At 43.1% G+C, this 26763-nt stretch overlaps 1 protein-coding gene and 1 long non-coding RNA gene across 3 annotated transcripts in view; both read right to left on the reverse strand.

Annotated features, from left to right (window-relative positions):
* Positions 1 to 9321, reverse strand: part of LOC147041708 (uncharacterized) — a 42025-nt gene extending 32704 nt beyond the window's left edge. Inside the window, exons 1-2 of one of the 2 annotated variants that reach the window (XR_015069178.1) lie at positions 9247 to 9321; positions 8974 to 9145 (exon numbers count right to left, since the gene is read on the reverse strand). This is a non-coding gene — a long non-coding RNA (uncharacterized LOC147041708). Of the gene's footprint in view, positions 1 to 8973 lie in introns of both variants that reach the window. The other variant, XR_015069177.1, reaches the window with a different exon arrangement.
* A 273-nt stretch (positions 9322 to 9594) lies between these two features.
* On the reverse strand, positions 9595 to 24268 carry jcada (junctional cadherin 5 associated a). The gene is made up of 5 exons (XM_085939537.1): positions 24188 to 24268; positions 16912 to 17458; positions 15161 to 16054; positions 11593 to 14834; positions 9595 to 11417 (listed from the first exon to the last, which is right to left on the reverse strand). The coding sequence occupies exons 2-5, from the start codon at positions 17289 to 17291 to the stop codon at positions 11383 to 11385; spliced, it is 4551 nt and encodes a 1516-aa protein (XP_085795663.1). The 5' UTR covers positions 17292 to 17458; positions 24188 to 24268; the 3' UTR covers positions 9595 to 11382.
* Positions 24269 to 26763: the final 2495 nt, after the last annotated feature.

Genomic DNA, 26763 nt, shown 5'->3' on the forward strand with positions numbered 1-26763 from the left:
GCCGTTCGCTGCAGGAAAGTACGACCGCATTGTCTGACTTAGGACAGCCTAATCGGCCCACAACAAACACAAATGTAAACTGAAGCTGATTATAATTTGAGCCTTGGGCCTCAGCCTGTTGATTGTATGGACGGGGGCGGGCGGGGGTCTTATGATATATATTTACCTCCATTTCTTGTGGCGACTGGTCAAGGAAAGCAGATCTCGTTCCCCCCCCCCCCAAACGCTGCAGTAAATAAGTATGTCATGCAAGGACTGCGCGTTATCTCCGATATGTGTGTCCAAATAAAAAGGCAACACACAGAACGATAAGTGTTTGCTTTGGCTTCCTGCTCTTATTGCTTCCTCATGTCTTCTGCAAACATGATGGAAACAAATGCATACCTTTGCTCTCTTTCATACTTGAAAGATTAATAAATATATAATTTTCTAGGTTAACTTTGAATGCCAAATTATGAAATATTTTATTTTGGGATAAAAAATGTCTTTTGGAATATGACCATATTCCATGATGAGGGACTCTTGACGCATGTCAAGATACATACTGTCTCGCCTGCGTAGTTCCGCTAATATTAATAAACCCGCAAACTAACCAAATGCGTAAAAAAAAAACCCCACACACAAATCTGCTAATATAAACGACACACAAATGAGGCTTCACGCTTATTGTTAAATCTACAAAATACCCCAGAAGCTTTCCGACCATGCCTCCAATTCTCTCAGGGGCTTATTATTGGTAATCATGTTATTACTCAAGCCAGAGTGAATCCCAGCTCGCCGACCAGATGAAAGGCTCTGCCGGTCGAGCTCCGCAGACAACGACCCGTCGACGGATCAAAGCTATACTCTTGTAATATCCTCCACCGCCTCGCTTTGATACTGTAACCGCACAAAAGGAAAGGAGAGCCTGCACTGATGACAAAGTCTGATTCTTATTTTTAAACCATTCATGTGATACTTTGTTGTCATATGAAGGATCCTGAAATTTCTATTCCTGATACACACTGCATGTTATGGCAATAGAGCGTTCACAAAGCCCATTAGCCCCGTTAGATAACAAGGAAGACCGAGTTCTCCGAGGCACATACTTCAGCGTCTAGACTCCAGACAAACATGATACCTGCTTTGATATCGTCGCTGCGACTCTCATGTTTGGCTACCGGAGGCTCACAGGCGGGGAGAGCGCCTCCCTCCCGTGGCGCGGCGGCGTGAGGTGTGAACGAGCCTCTCTTGCGACCCCGTGACCCTTTCCTGTTTCAGGACCGGCAGTCAATTCTGGGGTCAGAGGTCACCGCTTCCTCGATAAACCTCCGAAGACGCAGCGTGAGTATCGGCCGCCTTTGATCAATTGGATTTTGACTTTCGAACAGGAAGCAGAAGAGAGAATTTGACCGTGACTCTTTCGAACACAAAAATATTTTTTTGTAGAGCCTGATTGACACACCAAAGTGTAATTACAGAGGCCATTACAACATCCGTATAGTGTCTGAGACGTCTGGCCTGTCAAATCACAGGGAAATACTGCATGTACCTGTACATGTGTACATTCCTCACAAGTGATATGAAGCTTAGAGGTTGAAAGTAAAAAAAAAGACCAAAAAAAAATCTCTTCGGCCCTTCCTCCATCTTTTCCACCTGACATGTTTAGCATAAGTCGTGGCAGTGCGACTTATCCACTCGACACAGCAAGTTTCTGGATAACTACAACAAGGCTGATTTGTTCCCCAGTAGTAGTTGAGGGAATATTAGCACAAAGCTGCTGCCAAATGTGAATGAGAGGCAGCTGCACACAAGACGTGCGTGTGGCACAGTTGAAAGACGGCCTGGGAGCGAGGAAACTCAGGTAACCGCGTGGCAGAGACATGCAAAAAAAAAAAAAATTCACACACAAGGGAGTTGATGGTATGGGTTGCAAAGGGTTGAGGAACCCCAGCTGCCGAGGCCCCCGGTGAGGTGAGGAGGTCAGGAACATTACCCGCCATTTGTAAAGGAGAGAGTAGGCATGTCCAACAAGTCCCACCTGCCACTATATTTATGAAATTACTCATTGGAGGCTTTGGCTTCCACCAGGCTTTACACTGGAAAGTCTTCAGAGCAGTAAGAAACACAAGTCAACCACTCAGGCTTGCAACTCTAGCAACACCTAATAGATTTTCCCGACGGACAACGTTTTTTCTAATTGAATCCTCACACAATAGGCGGACGGTGGTATTGCCGCTAAATTCCCACTGATGCAAGAGCCGCCGGTGCGAGGTGGGCCCTTTTCACATACTGATCCTATTCGACTCTGCTTAATTTAACAGAATCACTAAAATGCTTCTCACACATGTACAAACACACACACACGGGTTCTCACAGCGTATATTTAGACATGTAATCCTCTGCGAAGCTCACAGCGGACGGCGCGGCTCAAAGACCCCTGGCTGCGTGTACAATAAGGGGGACTTATTGAAACAAGGCTGGCACTGAGAGCGCAGCAGTGGGGGGATTTATTTGGAGAACAGCAGCGCACAGGCTAAACTTTGATCAACCCTCGTGCACTGCCGCCCTTTTCTCTTTCTCCCAGACACGGGCTGGCCGGTGAACGCCGGGGGACTACGGAGGGGCTTGTATCTTGGCAACAGGGACAAGCTTGACTCTAACTATGCCAGAAGTTATATTTTGATTTCATTTAATGGGTGCAAGATAGGAAAGATGAATGAGTGACTTCATAGTTTTCAATTGACAGTTCACGATATTTATCGCAAAGATTGCATGGCATCTTCAATCGTGGAAAAACTCCACCGGCAGCTTTGCTACTCTTAACCTGAAAAAAAAAACCATTGTGCAAACTTGACCTTGTGGGTTCTTAATGGTGTAATGACACCCGGTCTCTTTGTTGTGGGCCAAACGTGGCGCTTAGCTTAGGCGGAATGATACTCATCAGACTGCGGTCGAGAGAGACACTTCATTTGGAATTTTCGAGCAAGGGAACAAAGATCAGAAGGTCAGAGCACTCTGCAAACTCCTAAAGCAGCATCAGAGATGAAAGTTAGCCTAAATAATCCCGTAAAGTGCTCAGACGGAGCAGAAATTCCCCCGAGGGAGGTCTCCACAATGTGAGCCCAACCCCCTCCATAGACACAAAGACACTTCACATCCATTAAAAGAATTAGCAATTAGAAGACGAGCGAGAACGTTTGGACTGCCGATGATCTTGGCTGAGCCAAAAGTCTTTCTCTGACATTTTCGACAGGATGGCTCGTCACTAATCGACTGCTGAGTGACTAGTTGTGGCATGCTGTGTTCCGTTTCCCCTCCTTATTCCCAGCCCTTCCCTCCGTGCGCCCCAGTCAACATAGATAAACACTCCCAGACATATAAAGGACCAACGTAAGAGACTAATGGAGCTAAAAGCCCCAATGAAAAAGAACACCGAGCTCATAAACGTCATGCCGTAACCATTTGAACAAACAAAGCGCCGAAGACGGTTGGCTTGTGTTTACTTACTTCTACTCAGTGACAAGGGATGCATGCCGCGAGATGGAGTCCCTTTAAAACTCCTCATAAAGTGAACCTAAAAGGTTCAATTGGAGGATGAGCCCATTGGTGTCGTGACATGTCATTAGAGTGACTTCATTGTTTTGAAGACCAAAGTGAGTCACTGCCTTTAAGCTAGAAGTCCTTTGTAGGGGTTAGTGATCTATTTTCAGGTTTTAATTTGTCTGATATTCCAAAATAGTTTGAAAAAGTACAAATAAGTGCAAGAAGAATACATCTGTGATAAGAAGGAATATACTGTAATTGAGAATTTACCATATAGTTTGGGCTATAGGCATTATTATTGACAACCATGAATGTCCAATTGAAGTTAAATAAAGTTTGACTTATCTGCTGCACTGATTTGTTTCCCTTTATTGGCAGTAATCTGCCTTATAACCCAGTGCGCCTTATATACAGAAAATTCCCAAAACAGAGACTGCACCTTATATTTTCATAAACCATACAGTCCAAAAATATGGTAAATGAAATATACAGACTCAGGTAACTTGAATATTTCCTATTTTAAAAAAGTCTAATATAAAATAAATTCTCCATTTAATATAAAGAGCCTCAGTATATTAGCAAGTATGTTCAAACACAAGGTATATAGTTGACGATAGTTAAAGTCTTACGAGTACAAGTACATCATGGGGCTTTTACGTTCCCATTATAAAAAAAGAAAAATAATAGTACAAACCCCACCCTGGCCTTTGGCCCCCGGAGCATGTCTGTAGCCCAAACAACTCAACTATGTTGCAGCCAGTGTGGTTTGAATTACAAGCTCAAAGGATAGTTCAAGTTTATGTGGACGGGTGGGTTAAGAGGTACAGACACCGGGGGTTTGAGGGAGGGGGGGGTGCTTGAATCCCTGTCAGATCTGGGCGACTGCTTTATTTGATGTGTGCCAGGCAGCCTGGTTCTGTCACTCAGCCTGAGTTGGGCGTCCTTTGAGAGGGGCTGAGCTTCAAAGACACTCATCCTGAAAAGACCACCGTGGAGAAAATGATGATGATGGCATCACAGGTGAGATTCAAATCAGTCCACAAATGGAAGTCTACAAGAACGAACCTCTGTTTTGCAAATCGCCAACGTACAATGGAGTACCTCAAGATGCTTAGATTTTTTTTTTCAAAAATGTTATTGGGTGATGCATTTTCTCTGAATATAATTGACAGACAGATATTAAACTATTTGCTGACTCCCACTAACGCCTACTGGGCCTCTTTGACAACAAACTGCACACACAATGAGCACTTTCTTCACATGAAAGGATGGCAGAGGATTTAAAGGACTTGGACAGCAGGATGACAGTACTGCTTGAAGCATGTGTCATTTTTTTTTAGGGGTGGGGGGGGGGCAAGCACCTTTGAGAGACTAAAGCCCTGTGCAAGCTACACTTTGAATGTAGATTTAGTTACACTGTATACGACTCCCAAAGAGTTCACAGGGGCCATTCATTTTGCAAAAATATGAATGTCTGGTTTGTTTTCCGGACATAATCTCAATCTTTTTATTTCTAATCCCCCACAAAAACAATTGGTAACTCTTTATATGACACCATGAGAAAAAGATGACTTATATTCACATAATAAACCCAGGATGAACTTGTTTGTAGACACAGTTCTGTTAAAAGCTTTTTTTTTCCACAAGCTCAAGCACCTCGAGGTCAACAGTAACCATGAGCAGACTTTTTCTGATGTGGGAAGAAGATAACGCCTCACATGGTGAAAAGGAGGCCCGGAGCCAACACAACATCAACATTATTGGACAGATTTGTCTCTGTCTCTCTAACCCTTCAACAACAATGACTGTATTCATTTGTGTGCACGTTCAAAGTAATATCGGTCACGTATGAGCTGGACAAATGCTGAGAGACTTTTTTTGTAAAGGGGGAAATCAAACGACGGGATTTATCAGGGAGACATGGCCGCATTCCTCAACGACTCTGTGTTTGTTGTTTTAAAGTGCAGGCAGTGAGGGAGGCTGATGCTGCGTATTAAATATTATTGGAATGACTATTTAGATTAAGACGGTGGACGGGAAAAGGGTTTGATCATCTCTGGACACTCCATTAGGTACAGTAGTCTGTTATGATGAAGATGATTTTCAAAGAGTTTAATCACATGTATAGGAATTCAAACGGTCACTGCCCTTCTAACTCGACTGATGTTTTACTGCTAATAAAAGGTGTTAACAACAATTCCCTGGAGTTAGCGAGAGTGTGAGTGGATATGAATGTGTACATAAATTGTGACGTTCAAAGAGTTTGTCCAGTTAGAAAATATGAAGTAAAAAAAAAAAAAATGTTACATTCATTGTTTGAGAACCTGACCTGGCCTCAGGGGGGGGCATCTCCTCTTGACACCCAGACAAAGACCTTCTTAAAAGACTGGGATGGAAGAGAGAGAAATGAAGGGGACCCCCATCATGTTTGCTGACACAAGCCCAGCTGACGCCATCACTCAGGGGCATGATTCCATTTGCGTGCGTGGGAGTGTCCAAAATGAAATTATAAACTGTAGATCAAGTTGGATATGTCTCATTCATGCAGTATAAACTTTTTTTTTTTAGGATCTATCAGTAAATAATGTAGTAATGTATCATTGGATACTATGGAGAGATTTTCGTACCCAAAATTTCCGCACTCGATATGAGGAAACTGGAGTTGAGATGATTCAACAGATGTGTTTTGGTTGGACTCTGCCTAGTTGGACATTTAACTTTCCTCAAAACACCAAAGGAAGACCTGATACGGAAGCGAGCCATCCAAAAATACACACACCACAATATCCTGAGCCAGAAGAGTTCCTGTCTTCTTTGTATTTAGTACCCCCCCCCCCCCCCCATTCAAACCTCACAAGCGGTTTCTTGATGTGTTCCTGTGTATACCCTAGACACTTCCCTCTTTACATCCCCTGCCTCTCTTTCTCCCTGCTTCCTTTCTGAGGAAAACAGACAAGCCTTTAATAATAAAAAAAAGTCTCTGGTGTTACTGGGATTGACTGAATAAACAAGGCAATGGTTTCCAGCTCTGACCACACGCATTCAATCTTTTTTTTTTCCCCCTTCAAATTGAAGACTTCTTGGCTGATAGCACAATGGCTCAATGAGCACTGTGAGTGATCAGAACAAAAAAAAACATTAAGGTAAATAACGTGTGGTCGAGCTGTTTAGTATCGCAACATTAATATTTATATAAATATATATATATAAATATAAATATATTTATCTGCACACACATGCACACACACTGCTTTTTCTAAAGAAAACACACCAAAATTGTTTAGCTGCGCTGCACAGGCGCCAGTTGTTTGCATACACAGATGAGACAAACAGCTCTGTGTGTTGTCACGTGTGAATGTGCATTTATGTCAGCAAAGAGCATGGAAAGAAGACAGCCTCCTCTGTCAAAGCCTTGTGACCTTCCTGATAGTTGAAATAATAGGCAGGGAGCAGCCATTGTCAGAGGGGAGGGGGGGGTCACAAACCTTTGTACAAAAGACGACAGAAGTGAATGTGCCGCAGTGTTTGCTGAATTTAAAGTCATTAAAGATGTTAATAAAGTGTATAATACACAGTGCAAGACCTAGAATGGTAGGTCGTAAAAAAAAATTATGCAGAAAAGACTGGAAATAAGTCAAAATGAATGTCTACTCATATGAAATCATTTGTTTCTAGTTTCAAAGTGTGCCACCCGGGGCTTGGAGCCTCATGCCTGGCTCCTGGTAATGCAAACCTTTTGGCTAGGTGGGTCAACATAAAAGGGGCGAATGTCAAGTCAGAGTCAGTAGCACCCACCTGACCTTCAAACCTTGCGGACATTCTATTTTTCCTACTCCCAGTTTATAAAATAACACATTTTCAGCCTGCACCCTCAGTAGACAGCATTAATCTATAACAGTTTGGTGTTGTTTATATTTCTCAACTGCAAGAACAACATCGCTCCTAAGGTAAACCTAATCTGTCTGTAATTGTAAACAATCTGTCACAGTAATGGCCACCGGGAAGAAATGAGGACCTCATGGCGAGGCCTCAAGTAACCAATCCCACTTGCTAAAAGCCCGCAAAGACTCGCCGCCATCCCTCCTTAGCTCGGCGCATTGAAAAACCAACAACCTTCATGCAAAATGTTTCCTGTGTGCCTCCGTCTGGGGAAGGAAGGAACTCGGAGGAGCTTCCTGTCTTTGCTCAACTCTTTGAATAAAGTGTGAGGCGCCTAACTTAAAGCACCCCCCTGCCCTCCCTACTCTATCTGTGTGTCTATCTGTCTCTCCGCAGAGGGGGAGCGAGCAGAACCCCGACACCAAAGTAGGCCAGACTCTTTGCGCGAGATAAGGCAGGCAACAGGAAGGAGACAACCCAGAAGCCCACACTGCATGACATGACAGAGCCACTATTCATTTTTCAGGAAGTACCAAAAAAAAAACATATCAGATGCTGCACAGGAAATGGGTAGAAAAAGTTTCATTTAAATCATTTGAGGCTTTGGATCTCAAAAGTCTACACACCCTTGTTCAAAAAGGTTTTTGTGATATATGATACCAAGATATATTTTTTAAAAATATCCAACAAAACCAATAACCGAGATAATGTGGTAGTTTGCAGAAAAATGTCTTTTTTTATTTTTATTTTTAAATGTTTGCATTTTGAGTTAAAAATCTAAAAGGCAAAGCTTGTGCCTCAGGATGCACACTGATTACACAAACCTATTGGCGCCACCTTAGCCCAAACTCTTGTCGTTGTCACCACGGACATTTATCACTTGTTTCTTCTCATCGTCACACAGAAGCTGAGAACAATTGTGAGTAAACAAGAATGACAGTGGAAGAAGAGTCTGTTTGCTTAGCCCTGTCCTCTCCCACACAAATTGCAAACAACCTTGTGTGTCTAGTAAAGGTGAGCGTTAACGGCGGTGGCGCTTATGTCGGCACCAAGCAAACATGCTGGACAGACAGCAGCGATGATTAGAATCACACACGTTCACCAAAGACAGTCATGAAAAGTCAAATGAGATTCAGTCAAAGATTTAAACCAAGAGGTGGGCAGCCAATCACACGCCATATCAAACAACAATTTACACTCTTAGTGTCTTTAATCAGAATTAACAAGGTAGCATTCAGTGCCCCATTTATTATTTTTAAAAACAACACAGAAGCAGGCACATTTTCCTTTTTTTTTTTTAAATATCCTTGAATATAATCAAACATTAAAATGATTTTTTTCTATATGCAGATTTAGGAGGTGAAAGGTCAAAGTGAGTTTTATGCAGAATGGATTCAGGATTTCCATTTAACTTATTAAGGGCCACATTTAATTATGGAGTCAATTTGACCAACTTGAAGTCTAACAATGCAATACTTGGAGAATAGAGGATAAAAGAAAAAAAAAAAACGACAGAAGGACATTTGAGTTGCCCCGCCGGCACAGCTAGACATCAGCTCCAACACTAACCTTTGAAGTCATGCTCGGGTGGTGGCCTTGTAGGAGTGATGGTTTGTGTGGCCCTCATGCAGGGAACACAAGAGGAACTTGGGAGGAGGACGCCTGCATTGTCACCAGCGGGGTTGCCTTCAACACGACGTGCTCAAGATGCTTTTGGTCCCTTGTGTCATGTGAGCACACTCTTGTGTGACAAGAAGCAAAAGGCCCATGTTGTCATGAGAGCAAGGGTCAGCGTAGGGCTAAAATGCTCATTTATTAATTCTAGTGAGCATGGAGATGCACCTCTGGTTCTTGAGGGCCGGTGTCCTCCATGTTTTCTATTTTGCAACACACCTGGTTCAAATGATCAGGATTGTTATCCAGCCTCTGCAGACCTGAGTTGCCTACCCAGATTCATAAAGTTTATTATATGTGGGTTATTGAACTTTTAAACAATTTACCACTAGGGGGAGACCATTTTTTTGTAATTTACACAAATGGATGGATGGATGGATGGAATTTTGTATCACGTTTTGTGTTTGCGCTGCAACCATATTAAGATATTACAAAGTACTATGGCGCCATCTTCTGGATGATAATGCAACTTCAGATAACCTTGCATTCTTTCGTGGAATCAACGCAGAGGAGAAACACAAGCTATTTTTCATGCAAAGACTTTTATTTATGAATAGTCTGTAATACTGTACAATAGCACACACTTGTCTCTAATTACGATCATTCTAAATGATCTATTTTATTGTGGACAAACATTGTGCCTTTTATAATTAGTTCCCTTTTCACAATCTAAAAATAACACGTTCTGCTTTAAATATGTAGAATACCTTTTTGAAAATAAAATATACATTATTTGAAATATAACAGTTGTTTATTGGGTTGACTATAGACCATAGTACCAAATGCATGTACTGGATATGCAAATACACTTCTCCGTAATTTCATGCACACTGCACACACGCGCGCACACGCACACTAAAACTAGAGATGTCGCACGTTAAAAAAAGATGCTATACATATCTTGTTTGTATGAAAATAGAAAATATCAAAGCAAGATGTGCACCAATCAGTCTATATGTTACAACTAATTTGCAGTACAAAACACTAACGAGGATGACGAGACTAAAACAAATCATGGACTTTTTACACTTGTAAAATCAAAATGATTCTACTGGGGAGAAAACAAGGAAACCAGTAGTTGCAGCTTTAAATTTTGGTATTAAATCTATTAAATGTTGATGTCCAATGCATAGCATAAAGTTTGGTTTTGGTATATTCCCAAATGTCTTATATTGCTATCCCAAAAGCAAAGTCAGCTCTGCTCGAAACTTGTTAAATAAGAACATACAATGATTGAAGACGTTTACAATGTTCTGTACATCATCACCGACACTTTTCAGCGTATTCACTCAAGTTAAAAGAACACATAAGTTAACCAAGAGTGTGAACAAGTCATACCTTTCATTCAACATAGCGGTATATTTATCATTTTTTGCAGAGAAGCACTTCTGAAATCACAGCTTGACTTCCAATGGCAAAACTGCCCACAAAATATTAATCTGATGGTAATTTTAGACGCTTTTGATTTACAATATGTGACGTTTGCTGATGCTAAAAGTGATGCGCTAGAAACAAAAGATTATTGGTACACGACACAAATAAGCTGCAAAAATCACACACTTTGACGTGGACATTTAAATGAGATCAGCTCGTTGAATCGGAGACGTACTACTTGGAAACCGAGGCCGAAACATACAGTACGTTACTATATTGCTCTGGAGTGAAACTATTTATTTATTTATTTATTTTAAAGACCACAGTGTTTCTCATTGCAACCCAGACTCTGAGTACATTCGCTATCATACACGTAGAAGAATAAAGAATAGAGGCTTCCATTATTAGTGTAACACTCAAATATTTAGAAAGAAATCTGAACATAGATAAGAAAATATACATTTGTTAAATCCATTTTTATAATCTAGATAAAATTTGATACTTCTTTCTTATATTTACATTTGGTGAGGATTAATACTGATTGTAATGCAATACTGTTGCCTTTTTGTTCTCAATTTACCAGAAGCGCTTTTACATTCATAATTCAACACCGAGCCAGAAGGCAGAGTGCGGCGGGAAATAATGACGTGCACTGGAACAAAAGCAAAAGAATATTTCAAAGGAAGGCAGTTTTCTTGGTGTAGCAGAGAAATATTTGAAAGGGGTGGCTGGAAGGACTCGGAGTATTGGCACCACCTTTTTTTTTTTTTTTATTTGGCTGTTAAAATATTCCCGCAGCACCAGGAAAGTCCGATCGCTGAGGGTTGATATGTAACGATCCGACTAAGCCGCGGGAACCTTTTTTTTTTTTTTTCTTGGCAAAAAAGGTTAAGCAGGAAACGTTTCCACAGTGGTCGACGCAGTCGTGGGTTACACTCGCTCCACCCGACTGGGATCGTAGGAGTCTGTTGAGAAAAAAATATATAATTAGATACAATTAAATAAAATGAAATACATATAAATAAAATAAATATGAATAAATCAAAAAATAAATGAAAATAAACAAAAATAAAATGAAAATAAACCAGCATTGTTCATTTTAATTGTGGCAGTAAATGTGTAAACAACACTTGGACCCACCTGAGACATTTAGCATCTCCTCATCCTCCAGATTTGTGGGAGTTCCAGGGTTGAAGCTGAGCGGTAGTGTTATTTCTCTTTTGGGAACACTTCGAGGCTTAGGAAGCAGTGGAGGCTTCTGGAGCTTCATCCAACGCTTTGCTTTGGGCAACTTGTCTACCTTCACGTCGTTTGTCGTTTGGCTTTTGCGAACTTCTGCTGCTTCGTGTTTGTCTGCGTTGTCAGGCTCTGCGTTTCCTTCAGGCTCTTCTGGTTTTGCTTCTCTTACTTCTTCGTTTATTGCTTTTAGTGCAAAATCTTCATCAGTCTGTTCTACCTCCTGTGATTTTTCACCTCCTTTGCATATATCTTCATTGTCTTGACAATCTTTGAGAGTTTCTATCTCATCCCGTATTTCAGGCTCGACCGGAGAACCCACATCGGCTCCGTTCGTCCTTCCGTTCTGTGCCTTCACACCTTCATCACCTTTCTGTTTCTCGTCATCCTCAAACTTTGGCTCTTCCTGAAGTGAATTTTCTTCCCTAGCGGCAGCATCAGAATTACAATCCCTACTGGAATCAGAAGCTTTCAGGCTGAGGCGTCTAATCCGCGACACCGAGTGCAGTTCTTTGAGTCGGGCTATTCGGTCCGTGGTTGACCTACCGCCGGCAGATGCGTTGGCAGAAGAGTTTAGCTTATCTTGCAGGGCTTCGATGAATTTTTTGGAAGGTTGTGGTGTGGCGGTGCCCTTATTTTCTCCTTTCCTCACCCTATCGGGAGTGATGGGGAGGGATAGTGAAAGATGACCCGGCGGGTATTCAGGCAGGTCCAGCACCACCGTCGACTGAGTGATGTCATCCTCGTTGTGATTGTGCTTTTGTCTGCTGTCGTCAATTTGGTCTTCCCCTAACTTTGACGCTTTGACCTCTTCCGTCTTGGTTCCCGGTAAAATTAGTGGTCCCTGTTCAACTTGCTCGGGCTCTTCGATCACATTCTCATCGCCTTCGAGATGAGGTTTTTCATCTCCAGGAGTTTCTGCGTCATCACTCCTCTCTGACACTCCCAAGGTTTCCATTGGAACGGTAATACCCAAAATTCTGGCAGCTCTCTGCTCCATTGATTCGTTTTCAGGTATTCCCTTTGCGCATTTGACTTCGTACAGGCTACTAAGGTCCTCGGCAGGTAACGAATTGGCTTTCTCTTGAGTAAGCAAGTTCTCGAGGTGCATGTCTGCCATGGTTGACACAAAGCATTTGTCATTCCCGTTTTCCTCGAAAACAAAGGAACTTTTACTCAATTTGCAAATTTCATTCCTGCTCAAATTAAGCTCAGTCCTGCTTTGTGGGATTTTGTCTATCTCCGCTTTATCTGGAAGCTCTGGATCTGTTCCGCTCTCGCTGGAAAGCTGCACTGTTTGGTCGTCGCGGTGGAGTTGGTTTGAAAGCAAGAGCGAGCGCTGCGTCGTCTCGCCGTGACCACCGGGGGTCTCCGTGTAGACGGTCAGCCCGACATCCCTTAGCAATGACTCCTGCGCGACGGGAATATCCTGCCTGTAAAGTTGCTTTGAATGACTCTGTTGAGGCGGTGAGGACGCAGTTTGTAACTTATCAGGACCGTCCTTCTGCGGTCTGGAGAAATCCTGTCGTGCGGCCACGGATTCCAAATCGTTGGCAGAAGGAAAGGATTTGGATCTTATTTTGAGAACGGGTTTTTCTCGACCTGCTCCAAAATGCTTTCCCGGATGATAGCGGCCATTTCTTTTGTTCATCCCGTCTAAATCGTCGATTGAGCGACCGAGATGCCGCCTCTTGCTGATTGTGTCTTCCATCTCCTTATTGATGGTCTCCAGCTCCCCGATAGCATCGAATGGCCGTCTGTTGACTGGCTTTAGGAGAAACTGACCAAAGGCCACTTGTTCAGCACACTCGGGAGGACTGCTCCTCTTTGGAGACGATGGCTTCTGGTCTCCTGACTCTTCTTGTTTGGATGGAGAGAATATGTGTTGCTCAGAAGGTTGCGATGTTGGGCTGCCGCTGAGTCGGGAGAAGGCGCTGTTGCTGGAGGGATGAAGATTTTTCTGCCCGGCCATGGGATAGCCGTAAGAGGAACCGTTATCTGTTCCTACGCCGCTGTCAGTCGTCGTGTCCGAGGCAGAATGAACAGGTTCTTGTCCTCCCGGTGGGCTTTGGGGTTCTGGACTTTTCACCACTGTCAAGGGTGAACCAGTCTGGGTTTCCTGGTTACGGTATTGATTTCCTGGCCAGGAGCCGGAATAGCACATCTGCTTGTCCTCATTGGCTTGAAGTGCCCAGGCGTCTATGGTCTCCTTCCTTAAAGGAGCCCTCTTGTAATTCCTCAGCGAGGAAGTGCTGGTGGTGTGAAAATGTGAGTAGTGAACTTTGATGGGCATCTCGTTGACTGACTTGCTCCGCAGGCTATGGGTCTCCTTGAGGCCAACAGCGAAGGTTTCTGTATTGGTCATGGTCAGACTTCGTGCTGTGTCGTTGTTGTTTTGATCTGCTGATGCATCTTTGTTAAGGTTAGTTGGTGTGTGAAGGGGAACAGACACAAGGCAGAAGATGGTCTCACTAACTCTTCTCTTTGTATTTCTGTTATTCTCCAACCCTGATTCTGGGACAATTTTCTTGACTTGTGTGATGGTTTCTGCGAAGACCTGATCTAAACTGGACCCCTGGCGAGATGCTGCTCTTCTTATTGGGGCCTGAAAGGCGGAAGATGGCGATGGAGGAGGACGTTGGTTTTTGGAATATGTGTTACAATTTTGGTCAGTTGCTGAGAAGTTATCGACAGTCGCTTTGTGCAAATTGCTGTGCCACCTCTTATTGTCATTGTCAAAGTCACATGAAGACGTCTGATTAGCATCGCTGGCCAGTTTGGCAGCGATAAAAGGCCCCGCCGACGGGGACAAAAAGGCACTGTTGCCGGATGCGGGCTCCGACGTGGTGGTGGTGGTGGTGGTGGTGCTGGGTAGTTCGTTGCGGATGTGACGTATCTTGTCGGCGTCCGTCAGAGAATTACCGCCTAGAGCTGAAGAAATGTGACGTATGCGGGGGTCGTCGAAGGAGATATATTGCACTCCTCCACCCGGATGCTCTTGCAAAGTACATACAGGATGGAGTTGCTTGTGGCCTGCAATGCACTTCTCTCTGGATGACTCAGACCAAGAACCCACTGGATGTCGAGTGATCCAATGGGATCCATCTGGAGCCACGTGTATCTGCTGGTATACGTCACCTCTGTACCTAAAAGCAAAGAAAAAAAAAATTGCTACGGGGGTAATTGCGGAGCAACATGTCGCAACCAAATTGGCATAATGGGAGAAACAGAAATATTTGACATATTTTTATTATTTTTTTTAAATGATTTTAAGGCTTATGTAACAAACTGTAAAATAAATAAAATGCAACGTTTACTGGCAAATTTAATTCATAATTCACATCAAAAGAATATACATTTACAAAACATCAAAATTGACAAGGCGAGATTAAATATAGATCGCCTATGCCCGGTTATATAACAATGCTTTTTATAAAAAAAAAAAGAAAAAAAAAGGATAATCAGCCCTTACCTGTAATCAACTGCAATCTCACCATATCCCCGATGCCCTCCTATAATCACAGGGGCTCTTTTGTACGATGGGGGTGGGATGTATCCTGGAGGTCCAGAATCCTGTGCAAAATAGTCTAGTGGCGCGTCACCTGTCCGTATGATGGGAAGAGGAGTCCTGTCCCTGCTATGGGAAATAACCGAGTCTCTCCCAGACAGCAACTCACAGCTTCCCCTGATCTGCTGGTGCATTTCGTAGGAGGGAGGTCTGGGGGGTCGGGTGAAGCGGGGTTTTGGCGTTAACGATAACTGGTTGGCACTTGCCGGCCTGCCGTTCTCCGGCCAGCGTGGCGCCCGGTAAAGGTCATGTTGTGACAACGGGTGGCCGTTAACCCGTCTGTACAAGTCCTGACCGCACGAGGACATGTCCACATATTGCAGGCTCTCAGGTCGCAGCATCCTGGGCATGGACTGGGATTTGGCTTTGGTCCTGGGGTGGACTACTATTCCCTCTGGTGTCCTGGCGTGGAGCCGCTGCTGCTCCTGTGCCCAACGTTCACCCTCACTCTGCGACATCTGGCGACTAAAACTGACAGCTGGACGCCACTCGTCTGTCCCCAGGCTCTGGCACTTCCTCTCAGTGGCCACCCTCCACTGTTTGAGAGCCGCCTCTCTTTCTTTAGCACGAGCCTGTACCTGGGCCGCCCAACGTTGCCGCTCCTGGGCTACTCTCTGACGCTCCTCCGCGGGCGGCTCTTGACCTCTAGCTTGTTGACTTCCCTCTGGTCTGTTATGTTCCCCGTGTGGCCCTCTGTGGTCCGCATAGTCCAGCAGCACAGTAAAGTCCTGGCCTCTCCTCCTCCAGAAGGATACATCCTTGGACTGCATCTGTTGACCTCTGCTGCCATCACAAAACCTAAAAAAAAAAAAAAACATTCATACAAATTCCACTTCCACTAGATGGTGACAGATCGCTATGAAAAAAAGTCTTTTTTCATGTGGCGCCATATAAAAACATTTTAAATCGATTGTGACAACATCGGGAAGTCTGATTTGTGCTGCCTTCAAAATGACTGACTGACCGGCATCACTAACAAGATGCATGTATGTGCACCCCTCAAGGTTGAAGCCTTGACTGCCCTCAATATTGCAATCTATAATGATGTCTGGGCAGTCGTGTGCTGCGGGAAAGCTGGCAGGATTGATGCCAATTTACTATATAAGTGGGGAATATGAGTTCTAATCATGAATATGCGGGTTAGTTCTCTCAAGTAAAACCGAAAAATCAAAAGAACTGTGGTTATTTTACTGGTGGCAAAACAGGATTTGAGAAATGTCTGAGGAAAGAAATAACATTAACAAACCAAACTTATTGTTTAGACATAGGAATGCTCGTTTTTACTTTGTCTCGGTTACAACACAAGCTAGTGCGAATAGGCAAACTAAACAGCTCTGTCAAAAAAAAAAAAAATCAATTGCTTACCCAAGAGGGCCTCAAAATTGCGTAACACCAAACTCAGCTAAATATAACCCATTCTCATATACATTATGTATTTAACCCAATATAGACGTTGTATTATTGATGAAGTGTAATCTTGAATTAGGCGGGATTCTGGAGTTTGACATTTGGCCGTTTTGTAGAGAGCTCGGCAAAAAATGACATCTACTCCTGCTCTGTCATTATTCGCTACATGGTAAGGGACAACAATAATTACGTCGTTCCATTGGTCAGCAAATTACAGCACCGATGTGACAAGACAGAATTTATCATACCCGCTGTCTGACGTCAGCGACTCTCCAAAGGAAGGCGTTTCAACTTGGCCCTGGATTTCAGCCTCTTGCCTGGATTGGCTCCTGTCCCTGGGTTCGACATTGTTGTTGGGGCAGCTAGTTCCAGTGGCGGCCAGGTACGATTGAGGAGTTCTGCTTCCACAGTTGTTTGCGTACGTCACTCTCAAGCCTCGTTCGTAGCCGTTGAGTGTCCTGCTACTGGGCCTGCTCCCCGAACCCGCATTGTGTTTATTGTAAGATGGAGGTGAAGAAGACGAGGGCGTCTGGCGGGATGCGGGGGTTGGGGTCGGGGTGGTGGAGGCGGAGGTATGCTTGGGGAGCTTATATCCATGAGAAATGAGGAGGTCCTCCACGCTGTACATGTTCGCATTTGATTATGCTGGTGTGTTTCCTCTTTTCCCCCCGTCTTTGTGTTTTTTCTGCTTTTTTTGGGGGGGCGAGAAAGGTAGGTCAGTTGTCAAGGCGTCGCCTCTTCTTCCCCGTGTGCAGCGGCAGGATCACCGGCACAACTGCGCAGCCGAGGCCATCACTGAGTAGAGAAGAAAGGAGGAAATGATGTAAAAAGACAACCATAAACCAAAAAAATAAAATAGATAGATAAATAAATAAGTACATAAATAAACAAGGACCCTTTTAACATAACACAGCACGAGAAGTGAATGTTCATGACTTGGTTCACATCAGCACCAAAACTGTCTCCATGCAAAAATCTGGTGGACGAAAAAGTAAATAAAAAAATAAAAACACCATCGTCAGCAAACTGCAGGATACGAAATGTCAGAGATGAAATTGATGCTTCTGTATATCACAACGACAAGCGAGCGATCCTATTCATTTCTGCTCCACATCCTCGTCCACACTCTTGGGGTTTCTCTTTTGCATCTCAAAAGCATTTCCTTCATCTGGGAGGATAAAAAAAAAGCCTATTTCAAAGCTAAAAAAACTGGAATTCCCCAAGAAAATACAAGCGAGTGCCGAGAAATGCAGTCACTAAACTAAAATGTGGAAGAAAAAAATGAACTGAGGACTCTAACGCTGCTTCAAACTTCACAGCAATCCCATCATAGCATGCAAATATTTTATTTTTGTGCGGTATAAAAAATTCAAAGCCCGACGAAGGATCCGACTGACGATAGCCATGGTGCATCTGTTAATGATGTCTTGCCCTCGATGAAGTCATACTTGGTGCCTTGTCAACAGGACACATGCACCAAAATGTATTCATCTGCTACATTTGTTTTGCAACTCAGTGGATGGAAAAAAACAAGATTTATAATAAAAAGGGCCTTGACTCACTCTCCCCACTGTATGCCCTTGATCCTTCCTCTCTCCGTGTACCTGAACTTTAGAAGAGCCTACAACGAGGTGATTAACAGGATCCAAGAGCGTGAAATGCCGCTCTTTGTATGTACGGCTCCTTAATACGATTAATATTTTTTTTTTCCATTTAAAACCTTAAACCTGTTAGCTTTGGTGGATTGACTCTTGCCTCTTACCCAGTTAAGACTTGAGTTAAGTTTCACTCCCTCAATTTGCGTAATCTCCTCAAGGAGAAGACGAACTGGAAGTTTCTGTAGTGAACAATGTCAAAACAATGACATCATTTGATTTGGTTTATTGCTTTGGCCTGATTATCACTCACGGACTACAAAACTGTCAAAATGCTGTGTAACAAATAAGAAAAAAATGTCCTTGATGGGCTGCGTGTTTTGTTTTTGATAACGCGTGTTTCTGAACCTCTACTGTTTACATGTACCGCTTGCTCAGACTGCATCCTTCGTTTTCAATGTTAAGACTGAAAAAACTACTAAGAGCATATTTAATATGCAAATAAACTCATTAGAAGCGTGTCAACCTCCATTTATGGCTGTTTAAGAGAATTTGGCTTGAGGTTGTAAATACACTGAATTTGTTTTTTTTTAACAGAAATATGGATGCTCAGATTAATAAAGCTATGCATGAATATTTTGGTTCCTTTTTGTGATTAAGTCAGGAATAAAAACTGAATTGTATCGGTATAATTAAATTTGATTTAGGTCAAGGGGCCATATTTAATATGATAATCCACCTTACCTTGTGATAATATTCCATTTGCATATAAACCTGTTTTAAGTGAAGATCCATATGATGTCTGATCCCAACTTAATCCCTAATCTGAGGCAATTTATCGTGATGACACCAGTAAACGAGGATTATCTCCATCATCGGTTAAAGTGAGGATTTCCTCCTGTAAAATGATCTGCCTGCAAACCAGTCCCCCGCCCTTACTCTTCCTTTCCCATGACAAGCTGAATTTAAATACTGCTAATGCTGTTACGCAATGGAATTACTCATTTTATATCAAGTAAAACCTTGGATTGAAGGAACGCGACGCAACAATGCTCGACGTTCATCCTCCCCCGACTACACAAAAAAACATTGTGTTCCGTGACAATACCCTCTTTGTGGAAAATGGATGGCATTGTGGTTGCTTGGATATGGCAACTGGAAAAAATAAAAAGTGCTGTGTTTTAGTTGAAAGTGCTCGCTCAGGAAGGGGGGGTGAAATAGTTGATATGGATAACATACACTGCTAAGCGAGCTAAAAATAAACAGAACCACATGAGGGCTGGCATTTCCCCACAGACGACCCTCGCACCACCCCCACGTGTTCTCGTCTCATCAGCCACAACGTTTTTACTGGCGACGCAATTGAAAATACATGTATGAGGTCGTCAGAACAAATATCAAGGCCTCACTCGCACAAAAAAAAACCAACAATCAGAAATATTTTTGGCTGGGCACACATGACTGGGCTGCGGGAGCATGACGGCTTGCAGGTTGACAGTTTGGTGTCACCTCATTTACTGTAAGGCCGAACTAAGATGAGGGATGAGCAACAGTACTGGATGGAAAAAAAAAATAATAGAGCACAAAATGGGTACTAAGTTGTCTTCAAACATCTCCGTGTTCAAAACAAATTGAGTGAAAATGATTGATGCGATCAAACGAAACAAAAGACCCCAAACGCAAAGCATCCAAACAAGTCTAATACACCAAAACAAAGACAATCACCTAAAAAATATTCCACAAGCTGCACCTCTTCACATTGTTCCCAGTCTCTTTGGCTCTAAAAAGAGAGTCCCGAGCTGGGTGTGTACTTGGCTGCTCTCCGGTTCCGCATCTGTTTGGACTATGCGTACGTAGACCCATCTTTTGGAACGACAGCCCATCGCATTCAACAAACAGCAAAGATCTACAGATTGTTTATCTAGTTGACAACATTGTCGGAGTCCTGAATGTTTCCAATCAGTCTCTCTGCAGGCTTCTGTTTGTCCAGTGAAAACATGTCAGAGGCATGTTTTTTAACACAAGCTTATTTGACAAACAACCAAGTTGACTTTTAAGTCTTATTTAACTCTGCTAAACTTCACTTAAATTGCACGCTAACTCAACAACAACACCCCACGTGCATGTCGGCTTTTGTCGCCTTGAGAATTCTAAGTCAATTACCTTATGTAGAAAGGTTGGCCAAAAGACATATACTTGAATTATTTTTTTTTTAATCGTCTCCCTTGGCGACAGTTGTTTTGCACTAGCTCATGCGTGGGCCGCTAAAATATTCCCCCGCTTTGTTGCCGAATTCGGTTCACAACTTATTTTAACCGGACTTTGCTGGCAGCAAATTTAAAATCAGTAGGGGTACACTATTTTATTGTTTTAATTCCACCAATACATCACAGGGTACAACATTACAGTCTGGCTCTTGATTCTTTTTTTGTACTTGGTCTAGCCAAATAACTGTCCCCCGGTCTTAATGTATGACAAAAACCCGGCGCAGAGCTGTGCAACAACTTCGAACATATCAATGAAGTGATTTTCCATTACTGAGCTCATCATGAGATTTTCAGCCCAATGCACCCACATTTTAAAAGGATGTTCGGGTGGAGCTGGGCATTTGTATTGCAGCCAGCATTTTAAAATGAGAGAAGATAAAGGCAAGGTCATGAGGCACGCTAATCCACAAACACACAGTCGGCTTCACCTGCACTTAACTATTCCCAATCCATGCCGTGTCCTAATTAGCGTCTGTCAAGGTCCGGCGGGCTGCTGGAGATGACACGGGCATGTTTAGCAGCCAGAGGCGGACTGATCAAAGGGTTAGCATGCTATGACATTTTGCTAATAAGATTCCGACTCTGCGTGGCTCTCGCCCAGTAACGCACAACAAATAACCTTATGTGATAAGGTCGATGCAAAAATGAATGAACATAATAAACTGGAAGATTGATTTCAACTTAAGCATTATTGAATAAACAAATTGCTTATTCCTTATCGCACACTCCGTTTTGCTTCAAGGTTGTGATTCATAAACAATAAACCAAATTCTTGACAAGCAATTAAATGTTTAATCATTTATCGGGTTCATTCCTTGAGGCCACGTATGATACCATGACAATGCGGTATGAAACCGCCCCCCCCCCCCCCCTCATTTGTCCCCTGCTGCCCTGCCTCTTTAAACATTCATTCATTATACAACGCTACATTACATTTATTTCTATTGTGCAAGTGAGTGTTATCATTAACAATTTGCCGGAGGAGTGATCACATTAGTCATAACGGCAAACACGCATGCCCGTGTTTCTACATCACGTGATGTAGATGTTGTTGTTTTTTTTATTTCACTTTGAATTATCCTTTGGAAAAAAATGGGAAACTGTTTTTTTTTTATCTATTTTTTTTTATGCACGACTTGTAATTTCCATCAAATCAAACGACCTTTACGAGCGCTCACATTTTTGAGATTCCATTGCACGTCATTTAGACAGACAGCACTGCATTCAGGGCCTCGTGCATAAATTTAAATGTGAACCAGATAACAGGTGGGATGAAAGGATTCTCACACACTCATGAGGGAGGCATGGCTGTGGAAAACTGCGATGTAAACAAGTGAAAACAAATAGTGAGGCTAGATTGCCACATTGGAATAAATTGACGCTAAGGAAGCGGAGAGCAGGCAGATGGCCCGAACATATGGCCGGCTTCCAATCGGGATGGAACAATATACACAGCAAACGTTTCACATTTCACGCCGCAGCTCTGGCGTCTCGCTCTTAAGAGGCAACGCTGGCAGATGTCAGCGGCGTTCACATGTTTCTGCTCGGCTACATTCGTGAGCCTGGTCCTGCCTGCCTGCCTGCCTGCCCGCCTGCTTGCTTGCGTCACCTCAGCTCTGACATCACGTGTGACATCATACAGGAGCTCCGAGGGGATCCCTGTAGCTAGGCAAACATCCGATGACATTCAAAAAAAAAAAAAAAAAAAAGACTACGGTTTTAGCCAGCCAATGGCCAGACTAATATTCTGTGTGCACTTGGCCTTGAAATAATGCTGAAGACAGACAAAGTGGGAAAGGGGGGAAAAAAATGGGATAGTCTGTCAGAGCGTGGTCAATGAACCAAGGAAAAGTAATAATCCGAGGGGAAAGGGAAGTTCAGGGATATCACACTACCTTGCAAAAAAAAAAACGAGGTTCGCCCACCCTACACTTATCGCTGGCTCGGGTTTGGCCCACTCATAAAAGTTTGACTCGTTTTGGAGCTGTGAAGGGCCCCTCCAAACATGCTGAGCAAACCTTTCTTCCACATGCTGGAAGGAATTAATGAGCTGCTTCCTTCTTAATACCCAGCCCATCCCCCAAACTCACCGTACTTCACCCCCCTGAGGACTTCCAGCAGGGTCTTCACACGCCAACCCAATATCAGGGATGTGTGAAAAACCAGCAACCATAGTTATGGTTTCTTTCTCCCTCTTAGCTAGTCTTGGACCATTTGCTGACATTTACTAACTAGCCTTTAATACGTATCCACTGAGCTATGAAAGGTCAAAAACAAACAGATATTGCTCCAGGGCAATACCATAAATACTGTATAAATAACACTACTGAAAATAATCATACTTGAGGCCATGGATGACCAAGTCGAGGGCAGACATTATGTTTATGACGATGTAACCGGACTAGACTTTGCATCCAGTCTGACATGGACTAGAATTCAATCTCCTATTTTCCACACTTGCCTGTGACAATATCCTTTATAGAGCAAAGTGCAGGTCCATCACCCTTAGACGAATCAGGTATTCATATAAAGATATTAATTCCAATTAAATTTCAAGAAGAGTTAATGGCCTCACTTAGCAGTCTGCATGAGTGAAGGTCATCAGTGGCCAGCATGTTTGCAGGTAAGACAAAGTGACAACATGCAATGCAACCATTTGTTATCAGCCGAGCTCCATTTCATGCATTTTGCTCTACTAGACGCGACTGAAAGCCTCACATGCACGAATGCGCGTATTTGGACTGTTTTGTTATGAAATGGACTGACAGGCACCTCTCAGGTTGCTACTAAAACACACTCGTGCAACAGAAACGCGCACCAGCTCGACTCCCTTCAACGTCTGTCTATTTTGACTTTCATTGCTGTCCGGTTGAAATGCATTCAAAGCGTGACGTAGAATGTAAATGTTAAAACTAATCGGGGGCGTCCTTGGCTAAATTCGGCATGCACGTGACCCAACATACAGTAAATGATGGCTCGGTTGTTTTAACTCTCATGTCGCCCACCCACTGTGGATGAAAATTCACTTATGCGATTGTGCAACTTCTGCAGGTTCCTAAGCAATATCTAGGGGATGCATTATATTTCTGACACAGAAATTGGATTAGGACCGTATGATATTAATTCCGTCAGATACCTCCATTATTCTCGCTGTCTATAATGCCGGGGTGCTAGGACAGGGGAAATTGCGTAATTTGGATGGAGTTTGGCCTCTCATCCACCGAACAGAACACGAAGATGAGCTAACGTGGCTAGCTCCATCCCAGCAATCTTTAACCTTCAGCTGATCGGAAAAAGAGCGCGTCCCCGTAAAAATAAAAAATGATCAATAAATAAATAAATAATAAAATCCCACCAAACGCATCGCACCGCGCAAGTTATAAATCCAATCTGTGCACACTGCGCTCGTGCACATCCGCCGCGTTATGTCTAGTCTGAAAAGTGACCCAAAAAAAACCTGAAACCTAATGGCTACGAGATACACACGAAGCCCGGGTAAGGAGAGTGTGGAGGAGGCTGGATGGAAGTTGAAGAGACCGCTGGAAATGTTGAGTGACGCGCGGATGCGACTCAGCCTCCGACGGCTCCCGGGAAAATAGCACACGCACAAAACAATAACAAAAAAATGATGCATGCAAAAACCACTTTGCCCTAGAATTTACCTGAGGAGCGTGTCGTCGCATTGGCGCCTCGGTGCCAAGCTCTCATCCCTGCCGCTGCTCCGGACGGAATGAGCGAGCTCGGATGTGCGGAGGGAACAGCCCCCTCACGACGAACCGCGCTCATGAGCATCCCGCCTCCGCTCCAGTGGGCAGGCAGGCAGCTGGCTGGATGCAGCGGCGCTCAATGGTAATGTCAAATGACTGTACAGTATACTCAGCGTTTCATCTATCCAATGCTGCAAATGTTTTGGAGTTAACCTTTTTTTCTTCTTCCAGCTACTGTAGAAGAAGGATCGATTCAAAGCGCATCTGGGAGATCTTTAGGGACTAGCAGCGGTTAATGAATAATTAACCTCCACACATCCTTGACCGTGAAATTGCTCTAGCCAATCAAAATGTACAGCTGCACACTCACGCGGTTGTAATCTGGATGAAAAACGCCAAGATTCAGCCTTGCGTTTTATGCATAAAGTGGTTACCTACAAACCTAATCAACTTTGACTCAGTATAACGTTTAAAATAAAATAAAAATGCAGGAAAAACTCACTTATTCACTGTTATTCTGTGTCAGTATTCGGAGCTTCATATCGTCAAGCCATAGCCTTGTCTAATCATAATATTTTTTTCGTCATCTAATACATTTATGTTGTTTTGGTTCTCTCATTGAAGATGGGCCAAGCCCTTCGTTTACACTCCCGACTTTATGTCTTCAAAGCTGACACTTGTACTCCCTATCCAGCTCTTAAAAAGAGCAAGACCCTACACTTCCATAATATTGACACAGATGTTACATTCCCTGAAAGCCAAGATTTGGAAGCTGCTTGGTGTTGTCAACTCAAGCCTGCAAACTAGAAAATATTCCCCCTTTTGAAAATCAATCTACACTATAAAACATTCTATTCAGTTTGCACAATCTCTACATGTTTGCATGACTCAAGTTTGGATGATACGATAGCTATCTTTTGTTTTATTTATTTTTTGTTTTTACTGTAAATTCAGACAAAGCTTTGACAAGTATATCGTGCGTCTGGTGATGTATGAGCACATTAAGTCCCCGAATGTTGTTCTTGAACACAGAACAAAGCATTTTGATCGAGTTGGCCACATGATAAGACAATGAGCGAACTGGAAAAATAAAAAGACCAACCACTGAGAAGCACAAATGGAGCTCACATTGTAACTTTTGTTTTATAGTATTTGGCCGTGTAGACTCTGCAACACCTGCTCAGTGTCACGGAAGGTCACCATTTGTATCCTCCTTTTGCTCGCTATTTGAACTGCATTGTTATGGCTGCAAACTTGGACATGTTGATTTCCTAGGGGCCATGTATTAGCAATTCGAAGCGATGCAATGTGGTGCGGAGACAGTGACGTCACCACTCCACTTGCCAAATGCGGTTTGGGGCTTGAGTGTTTTTTAGCTTGCCGAGCAGGCCGCTGCAACATGTCCCACACTTTGAGGACTTTGAGGAAAATCCATACTTTAAAGGTAATTTCAATTCAGCTCAGTAACAAAAGCAGATAATAACATTAGGATGAGTTTTAGGCAGTGCCAACATCCATTTTGAGTTTACCTTATTTTTCCGAGGATAAGGCGCACTGGATTATAAAGCTCAGTGTCAGTGAACAGGTATATTTTGGGAAATGATTTATTCCATATATAGCGTGCACTGGGTGCAGCTTGCTTATTAAGCTTGGCAAGGGTCAGGGCTTCTGAAACCACTTCCACCTTTGCAGAAAGTAGACTCAACTTTCTTCACTTTGGCTTGCTTTTTCTCACAAAATGCTTTTTCATCCAGAAAGAATGTGCTAAACTTGGCTAGCCTATGAAAACCACACATCTGCGGGCTGCCTAAGCCAAAAACTGTCCATTTCCCATCAGACTCCATCTCCAAACTTATAATTAGAATTATTTTAGGAATATCAAGTGGTCAGTGCATCCTCAATGTATTCTTGAAGAAACACAGGAGCTGTCTTGAACCTAAACAATTGCAGCAGAGTGTGACATAAACACAGAAGCGGTTCTCGCCGTCATCAGCCAAAATGATTGAATCGGGAACTCGCGGTAACATTTTGTTTGGTGAGCTTGAACATTATGTGTGAGCTCAATGGAAAACATTCACACAGACACTTATAGACGCAACATCATATCCCAACATTGCTTATCTAATCTACTCAGTTTCTTCCTGCGGAAAGTTTTTTTTTTTTTTTAAGGCCACAATCCCACAGTAACTGCACAAAGCATGAAAGAACTCAAAGAGCGGGGAAAACAACTTTATCCAAGGCAATCACGGATCCGTGCTTTCCTATAAGAGTGAAGTACCTTCACAAATGTGATTTTACAGGTTATTCCTAGCCCAAAAAAATCTCCACGATCAAACAGGCTCCACGTCAACAAAGCAAATCCTCGAACAGCTGGGCTTTGACGTTGCAAAGTGCCTACCATAACTCAGCACAGATGTGGAAAAGTCTTGATGGTCGGAGGTTTAAGCCACCCTGGTAGTACACCACCCAGAGGCATCTGCTCAAGAGATCTTAGGGTTTTTTGTTTTTTTTCTGTGTGTGTATTTCTGTTT

This window comes from Syngnathus leptorhynchus, chromosome 19 (genome assembly GCF_054491065.1).
Source record: "Syngnathus leptorhynchus isolate UIUO chromosome 19, UIUO_Slep, whole genome shotgun sequence".
Taxonomy (NCBI): Eukaryota; Metazoa; Chordata; class Actinopteri; order Syngnathiformes; family Syngnathidae; genus Syngnathus; species Syngnathus leptorhynchus.